This window comes from Manis pentadactyla, chromosome 14 (genome assembly GCF_030020395.1).
Source record: "Manis pentadactyla isolate mManPen7 chromosome 14, mManPen7.hap1, whole genome shotgun sequence".
Lineage (NCBI taxonomy): Eukaryota > Metazoa > Chordata > Mammalia > Pholidota > Manidae > Manis > Manis pentadactyla.
The window spans coordinates 17,945,540-17,961,774 of NC_080032.1; the positions used below are offsets into that span (position 1 = coordinate 17,945,540).

The 16,235-nt window shown below is 35.2% G+C and overlaps 1 protein-coding gene across 3 annotated transcripts in view; it reads left to right on the forward strand.

The window, feature by feature from the left end:
- MED13L (mediator complex subunit 13L) overlaps positions 1-16,235 on the forward strand; it is a 322,750-nt gene that overhangs the window by 45,199 nt on the left and 261,316 nt on the right. For 2 of the 3 annotated variants that reach the window (XM_036929473.2, XM_036929474.2), the window contains exon 2: positions 449-686. The exons of the other annotated variant lie outside the window; for it this stretch is intronic. In XM_036929473.2, the coding sequence (XP_036785368.1) occupies positions 449-686 (238 nt within the window). The remainder of the gene's footprint in view (positions 1-448; positions 687-16,235) is intronic. 3 annotated transcript variants of the gene reach the window in all.

Below are 16,235 nucleotides of genomic sequence, written 5' to 3' on the forward strand. Positions count from 1 at the left end.
GGATTTAAACTCTAGCTCTGGATGGGAAGAAATTGAGCAAATCCTTTGAAAGACATTATTTCAATTTTATAAACTTATTTTTTTTAACTCTGACCTGATTTCAAAATAAAATTTATGAATCAAATAAAGAAAAATAGGAATAGTTTTATATATAGGATTCTATAGTAAATGTACAGGTAAAAAAATGGTTCAACAGGAAATCACCTGTTTGTTTTATTTTGGTATTTAATGTAAAGAGCTATGTAGAAATCTTGATAGGAAAAAATAAACTTACTTGCCCTTTAAAAATTAAGGAGGATTGACATACATATTTCAGTGGGAGAAATCTTACGTGAAGTGTAGTATAAATATTTTTGCAAATTTGTTTATCTGTATGTAAGCCTGTTTTTAGTGTTCTGTAAGTAAAAAGACAAATCAAAACCATTGTAATTTTCTTGTCTTTTTCCAGGCTGAACTCACAGGAATCAAATGGCGTAGGTACAATTTTGGAGGGCATGGGGACTGTGGACCCATAATTTCAGCCCCAGCCCAAGATGATCCAATCCTGTTAAGTTTCATCCGCTGTCTGCAAGCCAACTTGCTGTGTGTATGGCGTCGTGATGTCAAACCAGATTGCAAAGAGTTATGGATATTCTGGTGGGGAGATGAACCCAACTTAGTAGGTGTAATACATCATGAACTGCAGGGTAAGGTTTCTGTTTTTACTTAAAAATTACTTGCTGCATATATTTTTTGCACAGTGGTAAATCCCAGAAAAGGTTAAGACCTACTGAAAAGAAATATCTGTGTTAATGGGTGTCTCTCTCAAGAAACATCCTTACTCTTACCCTTCTTTCTGCCCCTTCCAGCCCTGCCTTTTTTTTTTCCTTCAAATTCTCTCATCCTTTCCCAGTATGGTGGGAATCAGAATCTTGTTAGTTACTATTGTTAAAAGAAAGTATTGTGTCCCCTGGGTTTGTTGGGGTCTAAATGAAGCTAAGATCCACTGTTTTAAAATGATAGTGAAGTGTGAGTAATGAATAAGTTAGTGAAATGAACAGAATTGTTTTTTCTTGGACTGTGGCTGTTGTGGTTCATTGCCAGTTGAACTCTAGTGGAAAATTGTAAAGTGAAAATAGAAACTTAGTGCAAGCCTTATTGGACAAAATAATGAGATGACATTGGATAGTATTTTGAAGAAAAATTAAAGAATTTAATATGATTTCCGTGTATCAAGTTTCCTTTGCTTTGTTCCCGTTTTTTATGTAATTAGGTGATTACAGGAAATACTTGTTCCAGTGTTTCCCAATTTTTAATTTCAGATTACCTGTGATATCTGGAAACTTGAATTAATATATATAATATAAAGAGCTTCATTTTCTAAGCTCATTTTTGTATTTACCACAGATTTGTAATCAGAGCAAATTTTATCAGTATTCTCTGAGTGGTAAAAGCTTTATCTCTTTACCTGTTTCTATCTAGTATGCTAAACAATTTTGCTAAGTCAAGACTAATTATGATCTTAAGTTTGGGTAGGGCATTAACTCTCTTGACAGTCTCCTAGAGCCAGCTTTTATTATGCCCATACTACTCTGTATTTTGTTTGTGTTGAAAAATTCTAGTGAAAATCTTGTTGAAAAATTGTTGTGTTGAAAAAGGTAGTGCTTGAAATGTTTGGTTAGTTGATGTGTCTAATATTTTTGTAAGGAAGGAGTAAAGCTAAGTTTAATGTATATTTGAGGGTCATTCTGAAGCACCTAAATTTGCCCAAAAGATTTCCTGCCACTCCTGCTTGACACTTTCTTAAGCTTTTCTTTGCAGCCACTTTTATCTATGGTATCTCCTGCCACAACAGCCAGAGGGCAGTAAACTACAGTGGACTAATTGAGCTCTTTACCTTATGGTCCATTTGTCTATTCAACTCAAACCTCTCTCCCCTTATTTTTTAGAGTATTTGGTTTATAAATGTAAGAACCCATTCTGGGTGAGATTGCTTACGTAATTGGTTAATCAGCAAAATCTCAGAATTTATGTACATCTCAAAGTTTATATCATGTAATGAACTTAAGTAAAATTAGTTTTAAACATGTGGATTCCATTTACCAGAATTTAAAAAATAAGATACCTCCTAGAAAAGCTTACAACATTTGTATTTGTCCACTTAAGTGTAAAACATACTTTTGTTCTTTAACAAAATTTTTATACATGTAGTAGAGGAATACAGCATGTTTTTTTTAGTTTCTTTCTCCTTTGTTTCTCATGATTGTTTCTGACTCTTAATCTCCTTCCATTTCTCCATTCCATATTGATCCCTTATGTTGTAATTTTTTGTTCTGGTCTTTATTTGTTAGAGGTACAAATTTACCATTTAAGAGAAGAGAATGGAGAGCCAGTTTGCTAGTTACGATCTTATATATAGATTATAATCTGTAGTCTCAAATGATGGGATCCATATAACCTTTGTTTAGATGTCTCAAAGGAAGAACCCAACTTCCTCCCCTCAACTTTTTATTTTAAAAAATATTTGCACACACATATGCGTAGACCTTTTTTTTTCCTGTCTAAACCATTTGAAGGTATTTCTAGACTTCATGAACCTTCATCCCTAAATACTTTAAGCATGTAACTTCTATGAAAATGTAGGACATTTTCCTATATAATCATAATTCTACCATATCCTTAAGTAATTTAACAGTGACATAATTAAATTATCTAATATTTACTCTATATCCAGATTTCCTCAATTGTCCCAGTAATGCCTTTTGTAGATCAGTTAGGATCCCATAAAGGATCACATGTTGCATTTAGATGTCTTCTCCTTTTAGTCTCCTCTAATTTAGAACATTCTCCAAGTTGTCTTTTCTTGTGGGCAGGGGGCTTCAATGATAGTGATGTTATTTGGAAGGAGCATTAAGTTGTCCTATCAAATGTTCCATATTCTGAATTTGTCTTATTGTTTCTTCAAGATTACATTTAAGTTAAGCATTTTTGGCAAGCATATTGAGTGGGTGATGTGTACTATCTGTGGCATCATATCACAGGCATATCATGTCAGCTTGTACGAATATTGATCCTTATAAGTTTGATTACTTGGTTAAGGTAGTGTCTGCCAGATTTTTCCAGTGTAAAGATACCGTTTTTTTTTTTTTTTGTAGTAAGTAAATTTGGGGCAAAACTTTGAGATCGTGTCAATATCCTTTTCTCCAACAAACTTACTCTTGCTTGAAGAAAAACCGGACGTTGAGTATATTTGAAAACATTGACTCATCTGCTCTTTTTAAATTGACAAATACTTTTTTTTTATTAAGGTATCATTGATATGCGATCTTACCTTAGTTTCAAGTATATAACAGCACTATATGTTCAGCAGTTACCCATATTATTAAATCCTCACCCCCACTAGTGCAGTTATTGTCTGTCAACTTGGGAAGATGTTACGGAGTCATTGGCTATATTCTCCATGCTGTTTGAGTATCTGCTTTTATAAAAGCAGTTAAAAGGTGAATGAAGACAATATTCTTAAGTCACAGGAAAGGTAGGGGTCAGAGGAGAGGAGAAAGGAAGAAAAACACTGAAGATGTAGCAAAGGCTAATTATGAATGGTAAAGTCAAACTGAAAATTAATAGCCTTATTGCTTAGCATACTAAAAAGAAAAGTGTTGGCATTGAGTTTTCTAAAATCAGTATGTAGGAATATATTACCATGTATCTTGTAGTCTGTGAATTTTCAGTTGATTTTTGGTTATCTTTGCTTAAATGAAATAATTTTATTCAACAATTTAAATGGGTTTATTCTCAATGGAAATGAAAAAATTTGATTTCTGTGGAGGTAACAGCCCTTTTATATATAAAATGGACAAGAATGAAATTCTCTACATAAAATATCACTCAGTTTGAAATTTCTTCTAAAGAGAAAATCTGATCCCTGACTTCTTCCTTCCTGTTTTTATATCTTTCTTCATGTTTGGGAGTTAATTTATGATTTGAAACTAATCTCTGACTAAACTGGAAAATAATTTTTTTGCACTGTATGGATTTATTCTTCAAGTGTAAAATTCTGGTGATTTTGTAAACAGGTGAACTAATCATTCTCTAGCATTCTAGATTTGTAGTGTTTTATGTATTTACATTTATATGGAGATTTTATTACATGGCATTAATAATTCTTGAGATTGTTAAGACAGTACACCTGGAAAATAAATATAACTTCATACTTAGTGTTATATTGTGAGTAATAATGGAATACATTTGTATTTCATGAGGAACAAGTACTTTTAGAGACAGCTGGTACCCAGTGGTAAATAGTGGCTGTTTCTAAATACTTTATGAAGCAAGTATTCTTTTTTTCATTAGGATCTAAATTATTCAGTCTTGATATAAAATTTCTGATTTTTAAAATAATTATACACTGTTCTATTTTCCTGTGTTTAGTTTTGAAAAAATTATTTTGTTAAGGCTTTAAAATAGTAATGGTTTATGTTGTAAGGTGATTTTCCACATAATCCTAGTGCACCCTTAACTGAATTAGTAGATTTAATAGAAGATTATAAATTATATCCTTAAAAGAGAAAAATAAAGATTTTAGAAGCTATAAATTTATATTGTAAAAATATGGTAAGATCATAAGGACTTCAGAATTCTTTCATATGAAGAATGGAAAAAGATCTAATGGATTAAATAGGATTATTAAGCTAAATATGCTTGAAAATGAGACAACAAACTAAAGTCTAACTTTTGAATGTAAATAAAATCGATGGGTTACCGCAGGCAACTTACTGAACCATGTAATTAGTTTTTTCTGTGAAAAATGAGACATTTGTACTGATGTGGTGAAATAGCATGTAAAGAGCTTACGTTCTAATGTCAAGAAAATTAAACAGTTGGTAAAAATTATAATTTAAAGATTGCTGCTTCAGGGAAAAGTTAAATCTAGTCAGTTGATTTTGGTTGGGGGAGATTGATGTTTTGCTAAGTATAGGCATTATGGTTGGTCTAATATTTTTGCATTGCTATGAAGTCACCTACTTGTATAAATTAAACCTGAGTAAAACCCCCACTAATGAGATGTTAAAATCACCACTGGAACAAGTAGGGTTGAAAATTAACCTAAAACTAGGTACATTGTTATTTGGTGTATTATATTTTTTCCCCCTTGGTATGCAATTTTAGCAATGAATGCATTGTGACTGATATGTAATTATTTACTTCAGCAATTTTAAGGATAGCCTGTTTGAACACCCCCCTCTTCTCCTCATTTGTGTATATTTTAATCTCAAAATCTTGTGCTTTAATAGAGAACTTTAAGATTTAGGAGAGGTTATTGTACATTAAGGTGGTATAAAGAGTTCTTGGCCCAGTAAAACAATTTGTTTAATCTCGTATTGAGGGAGATTGATGTAAGAATATGAATATGGTGAATTGCAACAGAAGTTTAGGTATTAGTAGAATTTAACAGCCTAATTAATTAATTGAAGGAAAAATTATATATTTGAAAATTAAAATGGAATGAGGTAGAGATATAAAATTACATATACAGAGAGCAACACCTTTACAGAACTTAGAAGCAAATTCCTTCCTGATGTATTTATATGGCTATCAGGTCAGTCTTACTGTTTAGAGTATATTCTGTATAGGAGGTGAAGTAAAAAGTACCTAAAATACAACTGGGGTTTTCTAAGAAAGAAGTGGGAATGGACCTCTGTGGATCCTCACTGAGAGAATTCAGTGAGTGTCCCCTCCCATTTATGCTGTTGATATTAGTATGCCCAAAGGGAAACTGAAGCTTAGGAAAAGTCCATGACTTAGTTATGTTATTAGTCACAGTGGAACAGAAACCCATGTTTGTACCTTTAAAAATTGAAACCATTATCAACTGTGAAGCTATACCTATATAAAGTGACACTATGTGATTGTGCAATATAAAATGAATAAATGAACTTTACCAAGCCATTTTAAATAAAACTCACATAACTATTACAATTGTTATTTATATCAAATCAAATCTGTTTCCTCTACTTATAGAGTGAACACTGGTTGGCATGATTCTGCACTGAGGACCTACTTTTTTTAAATTTTAAATGAAAATTAACTTTGTGTGACACTTGGCAAATGTTGATTCATTAATGTCGGCTCGTACATTTAGTCTAGATCTTCCTAACTTAGCATTCACCAAACTGATAAAGGGAATGTAAGAATAAAATGAAGTTTTGGAGTCATAAAAACTTGACATGAATAGAATACATTTAAATATGAGAATAGTATTTGCTTTTATAAAGTACCTTAGGCAGGTAACTGAAAAGCTAGAATTACATATCTGTTGCCTCTCTTTTCTTCCTTTATAGATGTACTATCATAGGCCCAGATCTGCAAAAATCAGAAATATGTAAGAACAGGATAACCATTGCGTGAAGCAGATGGTAGTTGCTGAGACAACTATTTAGTTAAGTTACATGGTTTCTGGACCTGTTTAAAGTATAGTAGTTAGAATTATGGATGTCTGTGCTTAACGTTCATGAATAATTGTTTGAGAAAGTATTTACAAAGAGTTTCCATTTTGTTTTATGATGCTTGTGCAAATGGTAACTAGAACTTGATATAAATAAACTCAGCCATCAGTAACTAGGAGCTAAGACTTTTTTTTTTCTTTTTTTTACTGTTTGAAGGAGCTAAGATTTTTAAAAGATACACTAATGGTAGAAGTAACACATAAATATGCTGTTTCTCTCCTCTAAAAGACTCCCAACAATTTAGGAATCTGTTTTACGGACTTCAAAATTAATGAAATTGGATTTTGTTGCTTTAAGTATTTCATGACTGATGCTGTCCTAGATGCCACCTGAAGATGCTCTCATTGACTATCATCATGGCTAGTAAATATAAGGTCATTTTCTTAAACATGCCATCTGTGTAAATATTTTTGAACAATTTTCTACAAGTACTGGGCTACATACCTATTTCTTATAAACCTGACATTGATAAAATGCACTCTTTTTATAATTGGGTCTTGTTTTGATCCTGGCTCTTTCATATTGTGATTTCGCAGTGAGTTCTACAGAATAAGCATTATCCTCTTGAGACCCATCTAGGTTGAACTAAAGGGCTTCTACAATATTCACACGATCATACAATTAGTTCTTTTTTTGTGTGTGTGCTGTGATAGTGTAACTGAATATGAGCTGGTTGCTGGGGTATTGTGGTAGGATAATACCCTGCAGTTTGTAGTTAATTATGCAGCAGAACTGGCTTGATTAAAAAAAAAATTAAGAATGAGATAAAAATTGGATCTAGATGAAATGTCTTTGTGTTGAAAAAGATACTTTGTATACAATGGTAAAGTGAAGATTAGAGTATTCACAAACCTGTTTGTTATTAGAAACCTCTTCCTCCTATTTTATGTGTCATATGCAAAATATCTTCTATTTTAAAAATGACTTTTATTTATAGCTTTGCTAGCCTTGGGTGAGGTAAGACTTTTTGCTGATCTTGAAGGCGTACTTTCTGACAGCAGTAGGAAATAAGTAGCTATTTGTGGAATGACTGCCTGAATGAGGGAAGTATGAACCTCGTCAAGATGAGGTCTCTTGAATAAGCACTTTTGATGTTTGCCATTTATAAGAGGGCTTATTGTTCACATTGAAATATATTTAGTCTGAGAGAAAGGCTTAGATTCTCAAATCAATTTCATGCAATGTATTTTAACTTTATTTGGAAAGTAGTCTAGTAGATACTAATAATGGAAAGGATTCCTGCCTTGGCATCCTTGGACGAATTATATACAACTCTGATTGTAGGGAGGAAATGACATTTGTTGACAGTGATCTGTTATGGAAAAATTTATCATGCCATTTATTAGTTTGATGAAGAGTGTAACAAAGAGGGGCTTTTAATTTGAATAGCAAATGTGGCTGGGGCAATTATCCCCATTGCTACAGTAAAGGCTTCATTAACCAGAACTCAGTCAGAGCCCTCAAACAGATTTAAATGCATACCCCCTGCCACCCCATCCTGGATAAGCACATACTGTTTTACAAAAAAAAAAGACTTAAAACATAGCATTATGGTGATTGGCCCAGATACACACAGATCTTAATTTGATTCCCAGCATAGTTGGGGCAGTGAACTAGAAGATGTAAGATAAATTCTAGCCGAAATAAGCAGGTGCAGAGAGGCAACAAAGGACCAGGTAGTTTATTTGAATGCAAATTCCTGGGTGATGTTCCGCGGCCTGGCTATCACAGGCCGGGGAAGTCACACTCAGCAGGGCAGGCAGCGAGTTTTTAAGAAGGTAGGGGGAGGCAGAGCTTAGATTTACAGCAGTGCGAGGATTGGCTAGCCTAAGGCACATTTTTCAGGTTGGGAGGGGGCAGTAGCCGGGGACTTTGGCACATCATCAGTGTCTGATGTGCTCACCCCTCTCCCCAGTGCCTTTAACCTTACATTCCAGCCTTTTGGCCGTAATGGGCAACGATTTGATCTGGCTACTTCTAGCTGACAAGGGGCGTCGGCAGGGTGGGGTTTGTAGCATGTAGTTAACATTGCTCTGACTGCAAATATCCTGCCTTGCTTTCTCCAGAGGCTCTCACCTTATTCTGTCTAAGCTTATGGTCCCTGTCTTATTTTCTCCTCTACAGATAGAGACTCTAGCTGCTGCCAGGGAAAAGGGGCGACTACTGCTTCGGCTGCTTCATGCTGACAAGGGGCACAGTAAAGGGTGCAGCTAGGTTTCTATCACTGGTCAGTTGGAGGGCCTCAGAAGGTTGGCACTTCTATTCTGGAAGGACAGACTTGATGAAATTAAGAATGCATGGCTGAATGTGCGAACTGGAAATATGAAGAGTCTAATTGAGAATCATAGCCAGGTATTATGTGGAAATTAAAATTCTGGATTGAGTTTACATCTCAATGACTAGTATTAGGATTTAGTATAGATAAGACTGCATTATTGAAACAATACTTTTCTCTAAAGTCACCCTTATTTTTATTAGAAGTAGCCAGATTAAGAAAATAATTAACAGTTGGCTTCATTATTTGCTTAAGTGCAGCAAGAAGAGCAATTGATTACATAGGCTCTTTTAAATGTGCTTTGCTGGAACTTTTTATAAGGAGTTTCAGATTGAACTTTTAAAGGCCTCTCGTGGCCAGACAGCCAAGCCAGACTTGCCATCAGGCTTTGCCTGCAGTACCTGTAGTTTTGGGTGAATTCTTCTCTTCTCGAAGTCTTTAAGACATCTTGAGGTTCCTGCACCTGCCAGGAAATGACCTTCCTTCTCAACCTGGTAAGGCTGCTGGGAACTCTCTAAGCAAGGTACTAGGCCAGTTCTTCCAAGGGGCTTTGTTGGCTTTATAAAGTCAACCTTAGTTCCTTAAAGCTGTTCATATCTGAGTTTATGCATGTGTTTCTCAGGTATGACATTCCAGTCAAAGCCTTGGTAGTATAACCTGTATTTTTAACTGGTCCTCTTACAAGGAAAGCAGGTTCTTATTGAACTTATGCAAATAAACATACTGCCATGAAATATAAAAATAGTCACTGAGGGTTTTTAAATTCTGGAGGGATCAGGTAGAGAGAAAGATAAAGTTTCAATTCTGCTTATAAAGGCAGTCATTTACTAAACTGTTGTCAGCTTAAGAGAACAAGCTTATAACACTTTATCAGCAACATTTGAAACAAAAAGCTACAAAATCATTTTCCTTAGTTTACTTAATCTTATGTAACTAATATCTGTTCTGCTGAAATCTAGTTCTTTGCTAGTTTAGGAGTAATAAAACAGTGACTATAAATGACAAAAGACTTACAAATGACAATGGTTAAAGATCTGATGATAGCTTACTGTAAGACAGTTGACATAAAGAAATTCTGATATTTCTGTAACAAAACATTTACTAACAAAGTTTAGCATTATTCTTTTTGACAGTGCTTTCTAGGTAATTAAGCAGGTAATTATATATCAGATAAATAATCTAAATTAGCCAAATACTTTCTCTAATGAGAAAAAGTCCTCTGACATGTTCCAGGGGCCCTCTGGAAAATATCAGAGTTAACTAGAGGTAAAAGCACCTTTTTGAATTTGATTTTGGGAAGCTGTTAAAAGTTTTAAGGCACTTGCTTAAATAGGATTATAGGTTGCTATGAAGCAATGCTTATCTATTTAACTAGAATGACAACAAAATACCTCAAAGGCAAATAAAGAAGGTTATACAGTTGTTAGCAAACTTTAGCTTTTAGTCTTTTTAATATTAAGAGCTCATTTTCTTAAGTACTCTGACAAACTCATTGAGACTTTAAGCATGAGAAACTGCTTTGATAAAACAATTAGAGAACCTTTTGCAATCTTTCAATATTAAGAGCAGACTAACAGTTAAGAAAACTTTGTCTTTTTAACTGAAAACAAAATACTAATTTTGCTGTGTACTTGATACTGAGATTCATTTGCTTTAATTTTATATAGCATGACCATATTAAATTCTTCTACAAACTTTCTACAACTTTCTTTTTATATTTAGAGTTCTCTCTCTAAATAAATAGCTGTACTTTAGAACAAAGTTACTTTCTTTTATCAAAAGACACATTCTTTAGCATGCAGAAATGTTTTCCTTATTACTTTAAGTAGTTTTAATTAGAACTTAAAACTATTAGGTACCTTAATTTTTAGTGAACACTGAGAGGCAGGCTATTGTAAACTGTTACACTAGCATTGTTTGGATTGACAAATTTATGAACATTTTATAATTTCTCTTAACTATGAGCTTTACAACACAATCTCTCACTAAGCACAAAGTATATCTTTTTAACTTAGCAAAAATTTTAAGGTTTTAGGTTACCACAAAGATTTCTAGGCTGTAGATAGGTATACACACTGTAACACACAATTAAAAAGGTGTTCACTTGCCACACTTATTTAGTTCATTCATTTGTAACAACTATGCTAGATTACTTACAAGACCTTAACTGAATATTAGACAAAGCTAAGCCTTTAAGCATTTCATTCTTAAAAGATTTAGCAGATAACATGACTTAAATGACCTTAGGTAAACTTAGGCAGCTGATAACGACAAGGACATGCGCCTCAGCCAAACCTAAATTAGCATTAATGCTTAACATTTTAAATCAGATTTTCTGGAAGTTTTAGAATGCCCAATTTTCACAAGTGCTTGTTTTTAAATCAATTTTTATTAATACCATCCGGAGGTAGGAAAATATTTTTCATCTACACACTTAGACAAACAAACATACAAACTGATACACAATGACTACAGTCAGCAACACTTCTTACACAAAAACATATACACAGACAGACAAACCGATACAAAGACTTGAGTCACTGATATCTAATTGCTTTCCTTTTCTTCAGCTTCCTGTCCATGACTTCTGGAACCAGAGGGCGGGAGGAGCGTGTTCTGGTGGGGGAAGAGGATGGTGAAGGCGGAAGGAGAGGGGGAGGGGGTGGTGCAGCCACCGGAAGAGGAGAGCAGGACAATGGCATGGTTGAGAATGTAGGACTTTAAGATGGCGGCGACATGCGTGAAGAAGACAAAGGACTTAAAGATGGTGGTGGAGAGAGGGGGAGGGGATTGTGAGCTGAGGGAGTGGGCAACTGAGGTCTTCTGGCGAATCTGAAAAGGAAGAAGGACTGGGCAGAGTAAGAGGCTGACAATCTTTAACTGGAGATCAGGCTAGGAGAACCTGAGTCATTGAACACTTAACATAAAGGTCCGGACGGGAGCGCAAAGTCCAAAAAGCCTGCACATATGGGATTTCACTCTACTCTCCACTCCAGTGGCAATAATTAATCAAGTTGGTGAGGAGGCCAAAATTGAAAGTTCCCTCAGGGGGCCAGTGAGATTGATTGTCTAAGGGATACGGAGGCCCGGCCTCAGAGCAAAGAAAGACTAGCTTCTGTTTGCGAACTTCCTGGGACAAATATAGAGTAGCCAAATTAGAAATGAGACACTGTAATGGGGTCTGAGCCTCCGCTTTTGAGGGCTGGTTCCCCATGTCTGTGCCACTTCCCAACTAATCTTGCTGAGAGGAACACCTAGCGTCCCAAGTGCGCCAAGTCAGGGGAGACGTCCTGGGAGCCTGGGTGAGGGACATCTCCCCCACCGCAGGGCCAGGGGCGGGCCAAATGCCCACAGACGTCCTGGGGCCTGGGGTAGGGATGTCTCCCGTACCGCAGGGCCAGGGGCGGGCCGGATGCCCGCAGAGGGTGGGCTGGATGCCCAGGGGGCCGGATGCCCCCACCTGGGCGTAAGTACGATTTCTAACGGACCAGGTGAAATGGAGTTAAGAAGGGAAACAGACTGGGGGAAACTGAGGGACTCACCGGAAAGTAGTCCATGCAGCAGAGAGCAGGCTGAGGTCCCGGGTTGGGGAAGAATGGCCGGGGCCACCGGTGGCCGGGCGGAGCCCCACGCTCACGCTCCTTCCCGGGTTTCGGCATCAAATGTAAGATAAATTCTAGCCGAAATAAGCAGGCGAAGAGAGGCAACAAAGGGCCAGGTAGTTTATTTGAACACAAATTCCCGGGTGATGTTCCGCGGTCTGGCTATCACAGGCCGGGGAAGTCACACTCAGCAGGGCAGGCAGCGAGTTTTTAAAGAAGGTAGGGGGAGGCAGAGCTTAGATTTACAGCGGTGCGAGGATTGGCTAGCCTAAGGCACATTTTTCAGGTTGAGAGGGGGCAGCAGCCGGGGACTTTGGCACGTCATCAGTGTCTGATGTGCTCACCCCTCTCTCCCCAGTGCCTTCAACCTTACAGAAGACACTCAGGGTGCAGAAACATTTTCATGGGATGTCCTGGGGTAAGCATTGATTCAGCTCAGCTGCCCACACATTTCAATTTATAGTATTGTATTATAATAATAATAATATATGAGGGTATTTTTTTTATTAAGGTATCATTGATATACAATCTTATGAAGGTTTCACATGAGCAACATTGTGGTTATTACATTTACACATATTATCAAGTCCCCCCCACATACCCCATTGCAGTTATTGTCCATCAGCTTAGTAAGATGCTATAGAGTCACTACCTGTCTTCTCTGAGGGTATGTTTTAAAGGCATACTTTGAGCTTTATAAACACAAAGTTTTATTATTTAATAATCTTTTATATATAGAATTCCCACTATTCTGTAGATTTTTATTGAGCCTACATTGTGTTAGATGCTGTGTAGCATACAGAAATGAATCAGAAACATATTCTATTTTTCAGAAGCTGACACTCTTAATAGGGGAGATAGTATATGTTCATAAAGCATTATTACAGGTGTCCTATGAGGGGCACTTAGTATTATTGGAACTATTTAGGAGGAGGCAGAGGTTTGAGGAAGAATTGATTCTTGAGCTGAGCTTTAAAGAATGGGTAGAATTTGGGTATTTGGATATATGGTTGTGCCATGGCAAACACATTTCACGTATATGGAATTGCATGTTAAAGGATATAGAGTAGGAAAGTTTGGAGTATCTCTTAATGAAGAGTTGAAGATGAGAAATTGATTGAAAATGCGTATTTGTGCCTGAATGGTGATAGAGCTCAAACATTAGGCTCATGAGTTTGGATTTAATAGGCATTTTGGTGGTTTGAGAGTTTTTAAATAGGACTAGATAGGAAGCTGTTATGGCTATAGATGACACGGGACAGGACCTGCATCTGACTATTGCCTGTCATTGTAATTCCAGGACCAGCATAATTCCTGGCACATACTTGCTGAGTAAGTTAATTAGTAAATGAATGAATGTAATAGAAGTTTGTATAAAGATTATTAGTCTAGTACTACTGTATACTGTGAGGTCCTTCCAGTATTATGGATCATATAAGAAAACATGCTCTTATTACAGAAGACTGTTTTAAGGAAAGTACATGTTTACATTTGAAGATATTTCTTGGTACATTGATTTCCATTTAACTGCATATTGAAAAGGCAGTGATACAATTTTCTTTCCTTTTTTTCACAGTTGCTTATTTTTGATAAATAAGTTTTATTAAATTTTGAAAGTTTTATTAAAATTAATTGAACAATTTTCCATAACTCTTTTTATTAGTCTTGTACTTCAGGTAGTTTGGGCAGTTGGCAAAAAACTTATATTCTAATTGTCCTGTAGAACAAGGGCTATAGAAGAGTACTGTTTATTGGGTAAAAGTGATTAGTGATATTTATGTGTTAGAACCCTTGTTAATTTATATGTTATAAGATTGAGTGAATTTGGCTGTCCTACATATGTTATAAATTGCCAGCCCAACACTATAGTTGATACTATGTAGAAATGATTAGCTAAGATTGCTTGACTGAGGCTCTCTCTGGGAACTGCACGTTTCACTGTAGAATCAAATTGGCTGAAAACTTTCTTGAGGTTTCTCTTTCTCACCCGGAAATCCTGAATTACTACTGATTTCTTTAAGTATCATGGTGATATACTACATACTAAAATGAGGTAGTACATGATTTAGACAAATATTTTCAGTGAAATCCTTAATTGACATTTTTTTGGTGTCATTATACATCTTTGTTCAATTGTTATGAAGATAGCCTTTTTAGTTCCATCTAATTTCTAAACAGTTAAGATAGCAAACTAGTGCTTTGCAAGTTTTGTAAATTTAAAATGGCAGTTTAAAACGGCTATTAACAAAACCTTAATAAAGTCGATCTGTCCCCTTCAAAGATGCTTGCAAACACACTTATGCATATACCCACAGTAGCTCAGATTTCCTCTACTGATTGAATTTTCCATTTGGCAACACATGGAATGCAGCCACATCTCCCAGAAGATGCTTTAAGAGTCTTTCCATCATTAATAAATCGCACCTTCTTGGCCAGGAACCATCTATTATTCTGTTTTTCCATTTGTGACCTTAGCTCAGCTGGCATTCAGCAGAAGTATAGGTCATGGATTGTGGATTACTCCTTCCTGCTCACCCTCATGTATCCAAAATGGCACAGAGGCCAGGAAGAAATTTGCCATTCTTTTGTAATCTTTTACCTTTATTTAATCTTTACCTTTGAGAGGTAAAGACCATAAGATTATGTATGGTATATAAACTAAAAATAAGTTTAGAAGTGTTCACACCATGTCTCTCTCTTCCTGTGATATATGTCAGTGTAGACAATCATTTAAATTTGCTGTCTTTTATTCTTATGTGTAAGATGGGAATTACAGCTTGTATTTTATGATACTAGATGAAGTTGATATATGAAAAACTCACAGATTTAAGTGCTGTGTAAATATATTTCAAAGTCATACTTTTCCTTTAATGAACTCTAGTGTCAGAGTATTTAAATATTCATGAATTTATTTTACAATTCATAGTTTTGGTCATGATTTCTACTTGTAGATAAAAATTGAGTACTTTTCCATCTGGCATTGTCTATACTGTATTAATTAAATTATACATAGAAATTTGATTAAAAAAAAATGGTCTCTTGTACTGTTTTATGGCTTTGTGCAAGGATGACTGAAATAGTAACATTTATGCCTTTGCTCCTGAAGGGATTTTAGAATAAAAATTTACAGTTATATCCTATATTGTTTTAAATAGATTGTGATATACTCCTTGAAAATTGCTTAAGCATATTGTAAATGCTAAACATCTCTTGACTAGAATATTTTTATTGACTATTACATATACAGAATTAGTAAGAATATTTGATTAACAAGGATTATTAGTCCAAATTCAGGTTGCATGGCATTTCTTTTCCCGTATTTGCTTTTCTATTCACAGCATAGTTTTTATTTATGCTTATTGTGCTTAACTTTATAGTGCAATAAACTAAGAATAAATGATGGTTTGAAATAGTTCTGTGTTGAAAATAGGAACCAGACAATAATCAAATATTTATAGTTCACTTGTTATGTGCTGGGCATCTTGCTGGGTGCTTGATGATCAGTCTTGCAGTGGAAAGTAGTTGTGAATTTATTCTTTCTGAATCTTCACTTGAATGATTTATAGGGAAAAATGTAAGATTCTGCTGATTCAATTTTGTACCTTGTACTTATTAAATTCATTTTTATTTAATATGTGGAGTAGATTTAGTAGTTATGAAATAACTAGCAGCTTTTCCCATATTAAGATGTAACTAGTTGAATACTAGAGGGACTGCAAACTAATTGCTGACTTTTTAGTTCAGAAATACATTAGCTTCATTTAAATAACAGAACAACACTGTTTTTTCCAGCTTTTCAATTTTTCCAGGGTTAAGTATTGTCACCAAAGTTTACTTGGTCACTTATTTGGCTGATTAATTCTCAAGTGTATG